The sequence below is a fragment of the Loxodonta africana genome, chromosome 13 (genome assembly GCF_030014295.1).
Source record: "Loxodonta africana isolate mLoxAfr1 chromosome 13, mLoxAfr1.hap2, whole genome shotgun sequence".
NCBI classification, from domain to species: domain Eukaryota; kingdom Metazoa; phylum Chordata; class Mammalia; order Proboscidea; family Elephantidae; genus Loxodonta; species Loxodonta africana.
This window is the reverse complement of record NC_087354.1, coordinates 47,562,453-47,579,443: the sequence shown is the minus strand read 5'-3', so window position 1 is coordinate 47,579,443 and position 16,991 is coordinate 47,562,453. Positions and strand designations below refer to the sequence as shown.

Genomic DNA, 16,991 nt, shown 5'->3' with positions numbered 1-16,991 from the left:
AGATGTGTGGGTTTATTTCTGGACTCTCAATTCTATTCCATTGGTCTACAAGCGTATTGTTATACCAACACCAGGCTGTTTTGATTACAGTACCTGTGCGGTATGGTGTAAAATCGGGAAGTGTGAGTCCTTCTACTTTGTTTCTTCTCTTTCAACATTATTTTAGCTATTTGGGGCCTCCTGCCATTCCGTATAAAGTTGAAGATTTGTTTTTCTATTTCTGTAAAGAAGGCTGTTGAAATTTTGGTTGAGATTGCATTGACTCTATAGATAGCTTTGGGTAGTAATGACATCTTAACAATATTAAATCTCCCAATTCATGAACATGGAACATCTTTCCATTTATTTAAGTCTTCTTTTTTAATCTCTTTCAGCAGTGTTTTATAGTTTTCATGTATAAGTCCTTCATGTCACTGGTTAGATTTATTCCTAGATATTTTATTGTTTTATATGCTATTGTAAATGGAGTTGTTTTCCTAATTTCCCTTTCAGATTTCTCATTGCTGGTGTATAGAAACCCAACTAGTTTTTGTTTCTTGTACCCTGCAACTTTGCTCAATTCTTCTATTAGCTCTAGAAGTTTTCTTGTGGACTCTTTCGGAGCAGAAAGTTTTGTGTTGGGCAAGCAGGACAGAGCCTTCAGCTGCTCAGGAGCACTGATTGGAGATGACTGTTACTAGGGAGATTTCTATTCTCCTTGGCCCTCCACCTACAGGGCTACTGCGCTGCACAACATCAGTGGGTGTCATTCATACTGTAGTCTAAGTGAATGGTGCCTCCAGAATTTTGCAGTGCACAGCCTGCCAGTTGTACGTGGTGGCCTGACAATCTCTTCCATGCTTAGAGTGGACTTGCAGGGAGCCTCCCTTGCTACCAGGATAGTCTTCATAACCTTTTGCTCATTAGACCCTCACTATTTTTTTTATCACTCTGTAGGGGAGGGAGGGCCAGGATGATGACCCCATAAAAGCCTGGAGAAGTGAAGTGACTTGTCCCAGGTTACCCAGGCAGCTGGAAGGGGCGTGGTTAGGGTCCAAGTGACCGAGCTGTCTTGTGGACCCAGGACAGTGGTGATGAAACCCCCAAGCTTCCCCAACTATCAGTTGCTCAGCCCAAGTCTGCAGATTTGAAGCCACTTACTTTGGAGGGCTGGGGCCACGGTCTTGGAGAACCTGAAGTTGGAGTTGACCCACGAACACATTCCCGTGGTATAGTAGGAGCTTCCACACTCGTGGGACCAGAGGGGACTGCAGGCCTGTGAAGCACAGCACAGGCCCCAGTCAGCAGGAGCCTCAGGAAGGCCTATGGCGCAAGACAGATGTCCGCTGTCTGAGTTTTGGCAGCCCCAGGGTTTAGAGGCTCTTCTTTGAGTCTAACTGAACTCTCCCCTGTTGGAATGTGCATCAGTTCCCTTTGAGGTGGAATGGAGAAAAAGTAATCTGGGAGTCCACCTTCTTTTTTTTCAAGGGCCTCATTCTCCACCACATCGTTTGGGGTTGTGACTCTTCTCCACCCTATCTGCTCCTTTCCTCCACCCCATCCACTACTCAGGATCTTGGGAAGCTTTTTCATCCATGGATTGGACTTTCAAGATCACTAGAATAGTTCCTCTGTCTGAAGAGGCCACCTAAGATCCTTACTGGACAAACATCCAGGACTATGTCCCAACAATATGCCCATGGCTCTTGCCAGGGAAAGAAAATAGAATGTCACTGCTCTTTTTGTAAATTTGCTATCAAAAACATTGACCTCAATTCCTCACTTAACGATTGGGTGATACAGTCCTCTCAGAATCTAAAACAAATGCTCAGTTCCATGCTTCCATTTTTGTCCTGCCTGAAACCCAGGACTAAATTTTGTGTTGTAACTTCTTTTGGTTTGGGAAAAATTATTCCTCTCCCAAACCCCTTCTTTAGTTAGCTTTCTTCTTTTCACCCCGATCTTAATGACTTTGTTTTACCTGTATTCTTTGTTAAACCAAAAAAAAAAAAAAAGCAAAAAACAAATCCAGTGCCGTCGAGTTGATTCTGACTCATAGTGACCCTATAGGACAGAGTAGAACTGCCCCATAGAGTTTCCAAGGAGCGCCTGGCGGAGTCGAACTGTCGTCCCTTTGGTTAGCAGCTGTAGCACTTAACCACTATGCCACCAGGGTTTCCCTTCTTTCTTAAAGGTGCTGTAAATTATTTTTTGGAAGTAAAGGGAGAATAAAGAATGGGAGGATGGATGGATGGAAAGATGGATGAATGATTGACTGGGAGGTTGAGTGGCTGTATCAATTTACAGAGAGATGGGACGATATATGAAGGGTGGAAGGATGGGTAGAAAGATGGATGATTAGATGGGAGGATTAGTGGGTGGATCGATGTACAGAGAGATGGAAGAATACATGATGACTGGAAGGAAGGATAGAAAAATGGATGACTGGATGAGAGGATGAGTGAGTAGCTCAATGTATAGAGAGATAGTAGGATAGATGATGGATGGGTGGTTGAATGGAAGGATGAATGACTGGATGGGAGGATGAGTGAGTGGATCAATGCACAGAGAGATGGGAGGATACAAGATGGATGGAAGGATGGATAGAAGGATGGATGACTAGATGGGAGGATGAATGGGTAGATCAATGTACAGAGAGATGGGAGGATAAATGATGGACAGGTGGATGGATGGGTGGATGAATGACTGGTGGGGATTGAACAGATGAGAGAATGGATGAATGGGTGAATGAGTGAGTGAACAGAAGTTGTTGTTTATAAACCAGAGACTTAACCTACCCACAGAGACCCCAGAGGGCATATCGCATTACCCCTCTCAGCCCTTCATTTCACCTTGTGAAGGTGAAATCAGGTTAGTACGATGGTGACAACAAGCCTCAGAGGGAAAGGGAGACCCTGAAGGAAATGCATGTGGACAGGGCCAGGAATCCTTCTTTCTCTTGGTTGGGATAGCCAAGGGCTGTGGGCTGACTGTCATCGAGGGACCTCAGGACTTTCTGAGCCTCCTGGCAAGGCCACTATGTTCTCCTCAAGTCCCAGTGCACCCAGTCATCTCATTACCCTGGTGTCTGATGCTCCATGCCCCTGATGGCTCATGTCACCACAGTCAAAAAAATGGACCGATGGACAAGAACAAAGAGTGATGACACAAGCTCTCCCATCCTAAAGTGGGAGTTCTGCTTTGTGCAGAGATTTCTGGGAGTGATTCTTCTGAAATCCTCTCTCAGCTGTTTCTAAGAACTTTTGGTCCCAGAAGGGTCCTGTTTTGAATCCCGACAATTGCTCACACTCATAGAAGTTCCCTCAGACTTGATGGAAGGAGCAGGCAGTGCCAACCAATCACGGCAGCCGCACTATCCTACTATGTGAAACACCCGGATATCCCCTCCTGGGCAGAGTACAAAGGCCTCCAGTCCCCGCGGTCCCTTCTGTTCCCAACATCACATTATCATTTGCTTACTGTCTGTCCCCCAAACAGAAAATAAGCTCCAGGTGGGCAGGAGATAATCATCTCGGAGTCTCTGTTGCCTGGCATTGGGCTTAGTACCTAGCAAACCAAAAGCCAAACCCGTTGCAGTCGAGTTGATTCCAGCTCATAGCGACCCTATGGGACAGAGTAGAACTGTCCCATAGGGTTTCCAAGGCTGTGATCTTTACCAAAGCAGACTGCCACATCCTTCTCCCACAGAGCAGCTGGTAGGTTCAAAACAACAACCTTTCAATTAGCAGGAGAGCGTTTAACCACTGCATCACCAGGGCTCATTAGTACATAGTAGGTGCTCAAAAAATTATTGACTGAATGAATGAATGCCTCTATTATCCCAGCCCAAATACCCCTCTCTTTCCTCCTTGCTAAGACCTGTCTCTAAAAACAAAACAGAATGCTTCCCGGGTAACCCCAGTTCGACCTCTAGATGGGTCTAACCCTCTGCCAGTCTGCATCCCTTCCCTCCTGCAGCCACTCCTTTATGGCTTTCCTTCAAAGTCTCCCTCGGGAGTGTGCTGTGTTGTTTCTTTTATCAAACCTGGAGCAGAGACTCAGCCTCTGCCTCAGAAAATGAGCTCCCTAAGGGAAGGAAAGCTCCCCCATTGGACTGTTGTTGTTAGCTGCCCTCAGGTTGGCCCCTAACTCACGACGACCCCATGCACAATGGAACAGAACGCTGCCCCATCATGTAGCATCCCATGGTCGGTTTCGGATTTGACTTGTTGTGATCCATACTGTTTTCACTGGCTGATTTTCAGAAGTAGATCTCCAGGCCTTTCATTCTAGTCCGTCTTAGTCTGGAAGCCCTGCTGAAACCCGTTCAACATCATAGTAACATCATAGCCTCCACTGACAGATGGGTGGTAGCTGTGCACGACGTGCATTACTGGGAATTGAACTTGGGTCTCCCTTAGGTAAGGTGAGAATCTACCATTGACCCACCAATCAGGCTGTTGATACCTTTAACTACCCTTGTTACTTCTCAGGTCTGGCCCACCCCCACCCCGAGGATGTTCCCACAAAGGGGCTCAATCCTTGGTCCTGCTTGGACTGTCCCGCACAGAATGGCACAAGAGGAAGCTAGTGGAGAAGCTGCTTGCTGGAGGGGTGAGGACAGGCAGCCTTGGGGATCAAGTGTGTGAGAGTGGTGTGAGTATGGGGGGGAGATGCATGGGAGTGTGTGTAAAGAGAGCCCAGGCAGCGGGTCTGTGGGGACATGAAGGGCTGGGGATCAGAGAGAGAGGTGGGGCAGATGGTTCTTACCAGGAAGCTGTTGTCCTTGGGGTTGGTGGCGAGGCTCAGGCCGAGGCGCATGTTGTCCTTCCGCTCGGACACGTTGGACAGGGTGACCCTTCCTGGAGTGGGAGGAGAATCTCAGTCTGTACCCTTGCCTGTGTATCCTCCACGCAGAGCCTGCTGCTGCTACTTGCCCCCGGAGGTGCCCATGGCAGGATCGCTGCCAGGCAGAATCCTCCCTCCTTTAGCTGCACACCTGTGAAGCCTTTCATAGTGTATTAAGGCTTTGCCCAGGCATGGCCTCACAGCTCCCTATGAGATGAGGAAACTGAGGCTCAGAGAGGACAAGCAACCTGCCCAAGGTCACATAGTAAGTGCTTGGCAGAACCTTCTATCTCCTGGTTTAGAGTCTTTTCTTCTCTAGCCATCTGATTGACTCCCAACACCACCTTGTACCCCAACTCCAAATACACCAAGGCAATCCACTTAAACTGGCTTCCTCTGCACATTTTCTTCAAGCCAAGCTTCCATCAAAACTTACCAGTCCTGTGTCCTACCCTCTCAGGACCCAATTTTCTGCTCCTTTTTTTTTTCTGATAAACGGACATATGATAATGAATTCTCTCTTGTAGGTAGTGAACAGCCAATTTAACAAGAGCCTTGCCCAAGAATGTCAAATTCTGTAGTTGGCTGCCAAGAGAGATATTTAGAGCAGGGTCACCAGCCAACTGGTTGTAGGGAGAGGGTTGGCCCTGTGACAGATTAGAAGTATAAAAAAAAATTACATTGGTTAAGGTTTTACTGGGTCATTCTGCCAGGCCATTGAAGGGAAGGAAGTCCGTTGGTGTGTACGTATGTATGTGTACATGTGTTAGCGTGCTGTGTGTAAAGGTGTGCATGGGAGGAGGGAGGGGGAACACTGGGGAGAAGAGAGTTGGGCATTGCATTAAGCCTGTTGTTATTAGGAACCCACAGTGGTTAAGTGCTTGGCTCCTAACTGAAAGGTTGGCAGTTTGAACCCATCGGCTGCTCCACGCAAGAAAGATATTGCAGCCTTCTCCCTTAAAGACTTACAGCCTTAGAAGCTCTATGGGGCAGTTCTACTCTGTCGTGTAGGGTGGCTATGAGTCGGAATTGAATTGACAGCTATGGGTTTTTGTTGTTGTTAGGTGTCATCGGATCGATTCCAACTCATAGTGGCACCATATGACCGAGTAGAACTGCCCCATAAGGTTTCCTAGGCTGTAATCTTTATGGGAAGAGACTGTAAGGCCTTTTCCCCCTCGGAGCGGCTGGTGGGTTGGAACCACCAACCTTTTTGTTAGCTGCTGGGAGTTTAACTGTGGCATCAAAGCCTAGAATGTGTCATTCCCGCCCTGCTGTGAAAAGAGATCTCCTGTGAACCCTGCTTGGGGAATCAGGGAGGGCAGATGGTAATTTCTAAGGGGCTTAAGAGGCCTCAGCCAAAAACAGTTTGCAGTTGCCTTTTGTCTGTGATGAGAAGCAATGAAGAGTTGGCCTGGCTTCCAGGGGGCACAGGTCACCAGGGCCAGGCATTAGCCCTGGTTCAGGCTGAGGCCAGAATTTCAGACTCGTGACTGTTTTGTGGGGTGGCAGAAGCTGTATTTGTTATTTTTTTCCCCTTTAGTTTCTGTCAGTTTTTAGTAAAGCTCCTTTTGAAATCCAGCCCCTCTTGGCTGTGCTAAGGTTGACTGGGATTATTTTACTGTATTTTGTCTGTCCAAACATAAGCCAGAAAGAAAATATTAGTAACAGCCCTAGTGTTTCTGTGGTGCTTTCTCATTACAAAGTCCTGTCCACATGTGGCCTCCCATACTCCCCTCCCCCGAATCTTGGGAGGCCTAGGTTACTATTTCCATTTTACAGATGAGAAGATCGAGGTGCAAAGAGGGTTGCAACTTCTATCAGGTCAATCGCTAGTAAATACCGGAGTGTGGGCTTGAACCCAGGCCACCTGACATAAAATCTTGAGATTTTCCCATCTGATAGCAGGGCTGTGGCCGCAGTGGATGGTAGTGAGAAGTTTGGCTTGGAGGATCTGCCCTCCATTTGTTCAAGGAGCACATCCTCATGCCACCCTGCCCTTGCTCCTTCCCCCCTCTCCTCAGGGACTGAAGTTCTTAGTGAAACTGCGCTGGCAAAGAGAGAGGAGTGAGATGGAAAAGACCATGGGTTTGGAGAAGAAAGACTCAGGTTCAAGTTCTGCTTCCGTGACACACTGGCTTTGTGGATTTGGGGTAGTCACTAACTTCCCTCAGTTCAGTCTGCCCTCTGTGAACAGGAGAGACTAATGCCTTCCTCGGTGGATCTGTGTGAGGGCCCTGGGGTACAAGCCCCTAACACAGGGCCTGCCTTCCAGAATCACATCACCTCCTCTGAGCTCCTGCCCCTCATTAAAACCATGACTTCATCTAGGTGTTGGGAAGAAAACCGCCAGTGTGGACTCTTTCATACTGAGGTGTGAATGATGGACACTCACTTCAGTTTCCCCCGAGAGAGCAGGGGAAAGAATGTTCCCGGTGTGGTGAGGCTCAGAGCCTGGAAAGGCTGTAGGAAAACCCAAGGCTCAGATTTCCCAGCCTGCCTTTTCCACCCTGGGGATAAACTGACAGATGGTCTCCAGCCGTCTGTCCTGGCTCACTTTGCCCTCCACTGCCTCCTGAGCACATACCCCAGCTCAGGAACGCTTTCCAGTGTCTTCCAGCTTCATGTCTCTGACATCTGGGGCTCCTCCCTCTTCCAAGGGAAATGGCGTCACATTGGAAACCACAGCAGCAGTTGTTGTTGTGTGCTGTTGAGTCGATTTCCACTCTTAGTGACCCTACAGGAGAGAGTAGAACTGCCCCATAGGGTTTTCCAGGCTGTAATCTTTACGCAGGAGCCCTAGTGGCACAGTGGTTAAGAGCTCAGCTGGTAATTGAAAGGTTGGCAGTTGGATGCCACCAGCTGCTCTGAGGGAGAAAGATGTGGCAGTCTGCTCCGGGAAAGATTACAGCCTCGGAAACCCTATGGGGCAGTTCTGCTCTGTCCTAGAGGGTCACTATGAGTCAGAATTGACTCAACAGCAAAGGGTTTGGTTTTCGATTTTTTAATCTTTATGGGAGCAGATTGCCAGATCTTTTCTCCCACGAGTGGCTGGCAGGTTAGAATCGCCAACCTTTCTGTTAGTAGCTGAGAACTTAATCATTGTGCCACTGGGCTCCTCCTCCCTTCTGAAAGAAATGAGGTTCACGTTGGAAGCCACAGCAATACAGAAAACTAAGTAATCGGTTGAGGTATCCATACCCCTGCCCGGACCAGGAGCTTCTCTCTGTGGCTGGGGAACTGAGCACAGTGCCTACCTCTCCAGCCGCTCCCTTTGCTCCAGCCGCAGTGCCCTTCTTTCTGTCCTCCAACAGAGCAAGCTCATTCCCACCTCAGGGCCTTTGTACTTGCTTCCCCTCTGCCTGAAATACTCCACTCCTACCTGATTCCTTTTCACCATCAGGCCTTTGCTCAAATGTGGTCTGCTCAGCACGGCCTTCGCTGACCACCTTGCTAAGGCAGACCCTCTCTCCACCTCCTCCACACTTGCTCTCTCTTGTCATGGTGCTCTGGTTTATTGCGCAGCATTGAGCCCTACCTGAAATCATCCTGCTTTCTAGTCTGCCTGCTCACTTATTGTTTCTTCCCAGCAGAATGCTCGGGTTCTTTTTCCCAGCTGTATCCCCAGCAACTAGCACTGTGCTTGGCACATGAACTGTTGTTAAATGCCATTGAGTTGGCCCCTGACTCATGGAGAGCCCGTGCACAATGAGATCAGACCTTTGTGATCCATTGGTATATAATAGCCCCAAACCTGTTGCTGCCGAGTTGATTCCGACTCATAGCGACCCTATAGGACAGAGTAGAAAGGCTCCATAGGGTTTCCAATGAGTGGCTGGTGGATTTGAATTGCCGACCTTTTGGTTAGCAGCTGTAGCTCTTAACCACTGTGCCACCAGAGCTCCTGGTACACGATAGGTGCTCATTAAAGGTTGGTGGACAGATTAGACCTGAAATGGATGCTAGGGGTCACTGAGTCCACCTTCTCACTTTATACACAAGCAGACCGAGGCTCAGAGAAAGGACATGAATTCCTTCCTCATGGATGTACAGCTGGAAGAAGAATGCAGAGTGGCCCTTTTGGAAGCCTGTTGTCACAGGGGTGATGACCGGGAACCATGAGCCACCGCTCCGGGCTCCCCGCCTCCCTTAGACTCTTTCCTCACTGAAGTTTGAGGCCTGCTGCGCTGGTTTGAACTTCCCAGCCATGGTGCTGACGCAGATGTGGACAGCGGGAGTGTCCAGCACCATGTGATGGTACAGCTGGCTGCCCTGGGGATCTGAGCTCTTCGGACTTTCTCTTTGATGCGGGCCTTTTCATCCATCTGCTTATCTCTTGAAGCTCTGCCATCTCCCCCCACGGAGTCCCTGCTGCCCTCGTCCCTCCCCGATCTCCCGAGGAAGCCCTGCCCGCCCAGCTGCACCAGGGTTGCGCTTCCCTTTCTAAGATGAGGAGGCTGAGATCCTGGCCCTGGGAAAGACCAGTCCTCCAGGACAAGGCCAGGAGTCATAGCTTCTCAGCGCTGGTGGGACTTTTGCTCACTTCTGAGAGGAGAAGGTGGCCCAGCTACTGTCTGACCTTTATGACATAGTGGAAGTGGTTGAGTGGGCCATTGTGAGTGCTTTAGGGGACACATGCACACACACACGCACACATACACACACAGGCACACGCACACAAGTTGATTTTACAGGGGCTTGGAAGACCTTGAGGCTGCTCACAGCATCTCCCCTACTTCCTGTTCCAGAATACTCCTGAAAGCTCTCCAATGAGAAAAAAACCCTTCATTTCAGAAGGCAGTGTCGTGCAGTGGTTAACAGTGTGGACAGGCTGCCCGGACTGGAATCAGCCTGGCTTCTTATTAGCTGGCTGACCCTGAGCAGATCACCTCTCCCCATATACCTTCATTTCCTCATCTGTTAAGTGGTTAAATCTCATAGGGTTGTTGTGGGGAGTGTATGAGTCAAAATATCTAAAAGCGTGTAAAACAATGCTTGGCACACGGAGAACATTATGTAAGATATAAGAACGTTAGCTATTGTTGTTATTTTTTCAAAATCAGCAGAAGACAGGGGATGGTTTGCTCCTGCTGGGAGAGAAAGCCCTGAGTTGAAGGGCAGTGGATGAGCTAGGAACAGTGATGGCCTGGAGCTCTGGAGGCCCTGGGTTCAAATCCTGACCAGGCCCCTGACAAGCTATGACTGTGGGAAAGCTGCTTCCTCTCTCTGGCCCTGGCTTTCTCATCTGTAAAATGGGAGCAGCAATACCCTCTGGGTCATCTCAAGGGGCAGCTGTGAGGAGCAAACGTGACCATCGACATGGAGGTGTTTTAGAGCCTGCACTGCCCTAGACAAGGCTTGCCTAGTTGTGAAGGGGCCAGCAGCCCTGCCTGAGTTACCCAGGTTGAGCTTGGTGCAGTTCCCGTGGATCACCGGACACTTGTACACATCTCCTGTCTTCTGGTGGCCGTTTGTTTCCAACGGGGCGCCCACAACCAGCCTGGGGAGAAAGAGAAGACAAGTGAAGATGCTAAGGGAGGTACTCCTCCCTATCAAAGGGTAAAACCTGACAGCAGTGTTGAGGGGAAGTTTGGGTGGGGAAGGCCGGAGGGAATCCTGGAAGGGTGGCCACACCTTTGGGCTTGGACCTTTGTCTCCCTGGGGAGGGATGCTGGGCTTTCAGGGTCACCTTTGCAGGGTCTGGAGATATAGAGGTGAAGGCCACATGGGCCCCTCAACAAATGGGATGTCAGCAGTCCCTGGGAGACAAGAGGGAAGACCTCAATTTGGGATAGTCAAGGCAGTCAGCATGGAGGAGGTGATGCTTGAGCTCGGTCTTGATGGATGAGCATGAGTTTGTCAAAAGAATAAATGGTGGAGGGTGGTAATGGTGGTCATTCAGGCAGAGAAGGGATGGTTTTGGAGGTGTATAGTCTTGGCCATCTGTCACACCCAGCAGGAGTCTCATACCTCATCTATTCCTCACCATACCTTGAGTTACATGACAGCCTCTCAGTTGGTGACCCTGTCCTTGCCATTCTCTAGGAGCAGAGCATACTCCTCAATGATCATGGCTGCCTCCTGAGCTACTAAGTCTTTGCTCACGGTGGGCAAGGCAGCCAGTGGGGTTTAAGAGTGGCCAGGGGCAGCCACCCAGCCAGGACATCTATATAGTACCCATGCCTTGTGTAATGGGTTGATTGGTGGACCCCCAAAACATATATCCACATGCTAATCCCTGCGACCTGTGAGAGTGACCTTATTTGGAAAAAAAGTCTTTGCAGATATACTTAGTTATGGATCTTGAGATGAGGGAATCCTCCTGGCTTATGCAGGTGGGCCCTACATCCAATGACAAATGTCCTTATAAGAGGCACACAGAGAAGAGGAGACAGAGAGAAGAGGAGAAGGCCCTGTGAAGACAGAGGCAAAGGTTGGCAGTATGCAGCCATAAGCCAAGGAACCCCTGGAGTCACCTAAAGCTGGAGGAGGCAAGTGGATCTAAGAATCCTTCCCTAGTCTTCAGAAGGAATGTGGCCCTACTGACATCTTGATTTTGGACTTCAGAATCGTGAGAGAATAAATTTCTGTTGTTGTCAGCCATCCAGGCTGTGGTAGCTTGTCACTGAAGCCCTAGGAAACTAACACACCTTGCTTTGCGTGCACATGTGTTTTTAGGAAAAACTGAACAGCCATTATTTCCTGATCTGGCTAAGCCCCAGCAGTTCCCTGGATGAAAATTCCATGACCCTAGACACATTTTTTTTTTTTTTTTTTTAGACACATAGGTTGCAGACTCACCTCCTTCTGAAAGCGTGAAGAATCTCACCTGGGACTGGGAGCTCCCCCAATGCCGTACTCTATGCCTCATCTCCTGCCCATCCATAGGGCAGCATTAACAGGGTGGCCCAGAGTGAGCCTGAGGGGGCAAAGGAACCCCAGTGCTGACTTGAAGCTAATCTCTATCCCTTCAGTGTCCGCCTGCCCACTCGGTCAGTGCTTTGTGTCTCCAGCATGTCTAGAGCCTTCTAGGTTTTGAGTGCCTGTCCAGCTCTTAGCCAGCAACCACCTCCTCTATTCAGGCCTGAAAGCTAATAGTGACTCAAGGATAATAACCCTTCCTGGGACAGCTGCATTTACAACGGCTCTGAAAGTCTTCCAGATTCTGAGGGATAAAGAATAGATGTGGTGGAATTTGGGGCACAGGGACAGGGGAAACATTTGGGAGCCAGGAGACCTTCCTGGAGCCCTTTGAATCCTGATCTTCCAGCAGCTTCCAACTCCTTGGAAACATGGCAACCATTTATTTTCCGACTTAGGATGATTGAGAGGAGACAGCACTGGAGGTTCAGGCTACACAAGACTTAAGTAGCTTCTTGTGGTCAAATAATCCCCCTGCCCCTTCTCAGTGCTGTCAGAGAAGGGAAAGCTAGGTCTGAAGTGCTGGTGAATAGAGCTCTGTTTGAAATTAAGAGTCTATGAAATAAGAGCTGAGGTTTCTCCCCTGAGGAGCCAGATAATGATAGATTCTAAATATATCCCCTTATTAAGGGTACCTATTTTTGACTGACAGGAATTAATTGGACCCATAAAATCTGTTTGTCTAGACGACGGTGATTTTTGGCTACTTAGTTCTTCGAGTGATTGTGTGGCCACGGCCCCTCTGTTCTTTCCAGCTAAGAAGAAAAGAGAAGTCGATCAGCGAGGCCTGGGCTCCAAGCCTGCTCTTCTAGCTGCCTGGGCTTTCAAGGTCAGCCTGATATGTGACCAAGCCTCCCTGAAGGATGTGCCCTCCCCACTGCCGGGCAGTGGGTACTTTCTGGAAAGACTGCCTTCAAGGAACACCTCGAAGGCTGCCTCTGGGAGAATCACAATACATTCTAGATCAGAGCAATAGTGGCTGTTTTCTAGAAAAGCTGTCTCCGGGGGTCTTCAAGAAAACACCCCAGGAGCCTAGCAAGTTAGAAACCCCATAACTCTTCCTGTTTTACAGGGTGGAACTCTGAGAACCACATGGTTTGCCATATGGCCTTAAGAAGTCATTTAATTTTCTGGGCCTTGGTTTTCTTGGCTATGAAATGGGTTAACAATTCTCACACTGCCTACCTCACAGGGTCATTGTGTGAAGTCACAGATGATCAAAAGCTCTAAGAAATAAAAAGTGCTGTCTCTAGGGGAGTTGAGCACAAAGGCTGGTGGCTTCCTAGAAATTAGGTGTCCTGGCAGTGACCAAGATGGCAGAACCTGGCAGTAAACTCACCAAGTCACTGTGACCTCACATTCGCTACACAACAGGGTTTTGTTCTTTCAAAGAACAAAGGCCACTCCCTACATCCTATCTCTAGGACCTCATTTCTCTGGGGTTCTTGGTACATCGTGAGGCAGCAGTGCAGGGACGGCTGTGCCCATATTACAGATGCAGAAACCGAGGCCCCAAGAGGGGAGTCGACTCCAAATCCCACAGTTCTCCTTGGCTACTGTCTCCGTGTTGCCCTAAATATCCTTTTGCCTGAGGAGAGGGCCTGGGTCAGCCCTCCTCTCTATTCTTGAGTCTCGGGATTACGTGCTCCTGCCGGCCTTGAGGTTTTGAGGACATGATTCAACCTCACTGTGAAGGGATAAGTGCCGAAGCACAGGGAAAATGTTTGCGTCACCACAGAGATTAGCCAAATTGCTCCTGGGGTCTGGCAGCCCGTCTCCCCCCAGTCCCCCATCCCATGGCCTGAGCCTTATATAGCCATCTGCAGCCTCAGGGCTGTTTTGTCTCCTGGGGGCTGGATACCCTATACCTTCTGGCGTGGGCACCAGACAGCGCAGCAAACCCCAAAGGTCGCGGCGAACATCAGGCCCTTTCCATGGGCTGGCTGCTGTGAGTCACCAGCTGTGGGCGCCCACATTCTTCCTGAGGAGGCTCATGGGCAGGTCTGCTGCTGAGGGGAGAATCCAAGGCAGGCCTTTCAGTCATAGCCCTGTGAGACCCCTTCCTGGTGGCCACTGTCTAGGAAGTCTCCACAAGGGAGGGTGCTCGCTGTGGAGACGGCCTCTCTGAGGAAGGTGAGACAAGGCTCCTCAGGTGCTGGGCTCCTTGGCTCCCAGAAGGACACCGGGAAGGGGCCCCTCCCACCTGACTCCCTACCTATAAACAAGACGCTGTGGGAACTCATCCTGACTTCTGCTTATTTCCAGATCCCTCCTTCAGGGCAGTTTTGGTCACCAAGCTTTTTAAATTACATACCTCTATATGAGTGAAGGAGTCCCTAGGTGGTACAAACAGAGAAGCACTCGACTACTAACTGAAAGACTGGGATTTTGAACCCACCCAGAGGTGCCTCAGAAGAAAGGCCTGGTGGTCTGCTTCTGAAAGGTCGTGGCCTTGAAGACGCCGTGAAGCACAATCCTGCCCTGCACACACGGGGTCGCCACGAGTAGGAATCAATGTTTGCTTTTTGAGGGAAACCCTCAAAGGGACAGACACAGTTGCTGCAATAACGAGCTCAGAGATACCAGTGATTGCGAAGATGGTGACGGACCTGGCAAAGTTTCGTTCTGGTAAAAATAAGGTGATGACTCGATAGCAACGGGCAATAACAACATTCAGAAAAAGAAGACGACACGGACCCCCAGTATATGTCCATTTCTGTGTAAATCATAAAAAAACCAAACCAAACCCAGTGCCGTCGAGTCGATTCCGACTCATAGCGACCCTACAGGGCAGAGTAGAACTGCCCCGCAGAGTTTCCAAGGAGTGTCTGGCAGATTCAAACTGTCGGCAGTTCGAATCCTCCAGGAGCTCCTTGGGAACTCTATGGGGCAGTTTACTCTGTCCTATAGGGTCACTATGAGTTGGAATCGACTCAAATGTCAACCTTTTTTTTTTTTTGTTAGTAGCCCTAATTGTTTTTTCAAGCCTCGAGCTGCAATAGTGAAGGATTCCACAGGGGAAAATATTAAATGAGGCAGGAAGCATCAAAAGAAGATGGAAGAATACACAGAGTCATTATACCAAAAAGAATTAGTCAATATTCAAACATTTCAGGAGGTGGCATATGATCAGGACCCGACGGTACTGAAGGAAGAAGTCCAAGCTGCTCTGAAGGCGTTGGCGATAAACAAGGCTCCAGGAATTGATGGAATATCAATTGAGATGTTTCAACAAACAGACGCAGCGCTGGAGGTGCTCACTCGTCTATGCCAAGAAATATGGAAGAGAGCTTCCTGGCCACCTGACTGGAAGAGATCCATATTTATGCCTATTCCCAAGAAAGGTGATCCAACCAAATGTGGAAATTATAGAACAATAGCATTAATATCACACACAAGCAAAATTTTGCTGAAGATCATTCAAAAGCGGCTGCAGCAGTATATCGACAGGGAACTGCCAGAAATTCAGGCCGATTTCAGAAGAGGACGTGGAACCAGGGATATCGTTGCAGATGTCAGATGGATCCTGGCTGAAAGCAGAGAATACCAGAAGGATGTTTACCTGTGTTTTATTGACTATCCAAAGGCGCTCAACTGTGTGGATCATAACAAACTATGGACAACACTGCGAAGAATGGGAATTCCAGAACACTTAATTGTGCTCATGAGGAGCCTTTACGTGGATCAAGAGGCAGTTGTTCAGATGGAACAAGGGGATATTAATTGGTTTAAAGTCAGGAAAGGTGTGCGTGAGGGCTGTATTCCTTCACCATACCTATTTAATCTGTATGCTGAACAAACAATCTGAGAAGCTGGACTATACGAAGAACGGGGCATCAGGATTGGAGGAAGACTCATTAACTACCTGCGTTATGCAGATGACACAGCCTTGCTTGCTGAAAGTGAAGAGGACTTGAAGCACTTACTAATGAGGATCAAAGACCACAGCCCTCAGTATGGATTACGCCTCAACATAAAGAAAACAAAAATCCTCACAAGTGGACCAATGTGCAACATCATTTTACTTGGATCCACAATCAACACCCATGGAAGCAGCAGTCAAGAAATCAAAAGACGCATTGCATTGGGCAAATCTGCTGCAAAGGACCTCTTCAAGGCGTTGAAGAGCAAAGATGTCACCCTGAAGACTAAGGTGCGCCTGACCCAAGCCATGGTATTTTCAATCGCATCACATGCATGTGAAAGCTGGACAATGAATAAGAACAAAGAAGAGTTGATGCCTTTGAATTGTGGTGTTGGCGAAGAATATTGAATATACACCATGGACTGCCAAAAGAACGAACAAATCTGTCTTGGAAGAAGTGCAGCCAGAATGCTCCTTAGAGGCAAGGATGGCGAGACTGCGTCTTACATACTTTGGACATGCTGTCAGGAGGGATGAGTCCCTGGAGAAGGACATCATGCTTGGCAGAGCACAGAGTCAGCGGAAAAGAGGAAGACCCTCAACAAGGTGGATTGACACAGTGGCTGCAACAATGAGCTCAAGCATAACAACGATTGTAAGGATGGCGCAGGACCAGGCAGTGTTTCGTTCTGTTGTGCATAGGGTCGCTATGAGTTGGAACCGATTCAGGGGCACCTAACAACGACAATTTGTTTTCAGATAAAATATACACCAATCTAGAATGTGAGTCACTGAGCCCCAGTATACTGCCCTGCATATCCTCCCTGGAGACTCACTTTAAGATCCAGCATAAATTCCACCTCCTCCAGGAAGCCCTCCACGATTACTCCCAGCTTTCCCACATAAGCCAGCATTTGATCCATGCTGTTTGTTTGGTGTGGCCAACTTTTTAGTGTCATAAGCTCCTTGAGAGCGGAGATGTCCTTGTCTGCCTGCTGCCTCAGTGTAGGGAGGTCTTGAAGGCACAGAGTAAAGAGATATCCATTGACTGGTCTGCCTTCTGGCTGCCAGCCTGAGGCAGCAGCTGCCTGGGGAGCTTTTGGCTTTGCTTCAGGCCTAAGAGAAGCACTCAAATTCAGCACCTGAAAAAACGGTGGCTGAGAAATCCATGTTTTCCAGGCATGGAGGTTCAGTGGAGTGACCCAGTTTGTGTTCTAAGCTTCCCTGGTTTCCATTTCCACCTTTCCAACAGTCCCCAGTTCTGTTTGGGAACCCTGGGAATTGGGCTCCCTTCCAAGTTCCAGGGATGGAGTCCATACCTCAGGCGAGGTGAGCTTTACCCTCTAGCTGCAGTGATTGAGTCAGGGCGGGTAAATGA

At 48.9% G+C, this 16,991-nt stretch overlaps 1 protein-coding gene across 2 annotated transcripts in view; it reads right to left on the bottom strand.

Annotated features, from left to right (window-relative positions):
• Positions 1 to 16,991, bottom strand: part of ITGA11 (integrin subunit alpha 11) — a 163,232-nt gene that overhangs the window by 76,810 nt on the left and 69,431 nt on the right. For both annotated transcript variants that reach the window (XM_010598063.3, XM_010598064.2), the window contains exons 3-5: positions 10,227 to 10,327; positions 4,750 to 4,841; positions 1,141 to 1,255 (exon numbers count right to left, since the gene is read on the bottom strand). In XM_010598063.3, the coding sequence (XP_010596365.2) occupies positions 1,141 to 1,255; positions 4,750 to 4,841; positions 10,227 to 10,327 (308 nt within the window). The remainder of the gene's footprint in view (positions 1 to 1,140; positions 1,256 to 4,749; positions 4,842 to 10,226; positions 10,328 to 16,991) is intronic.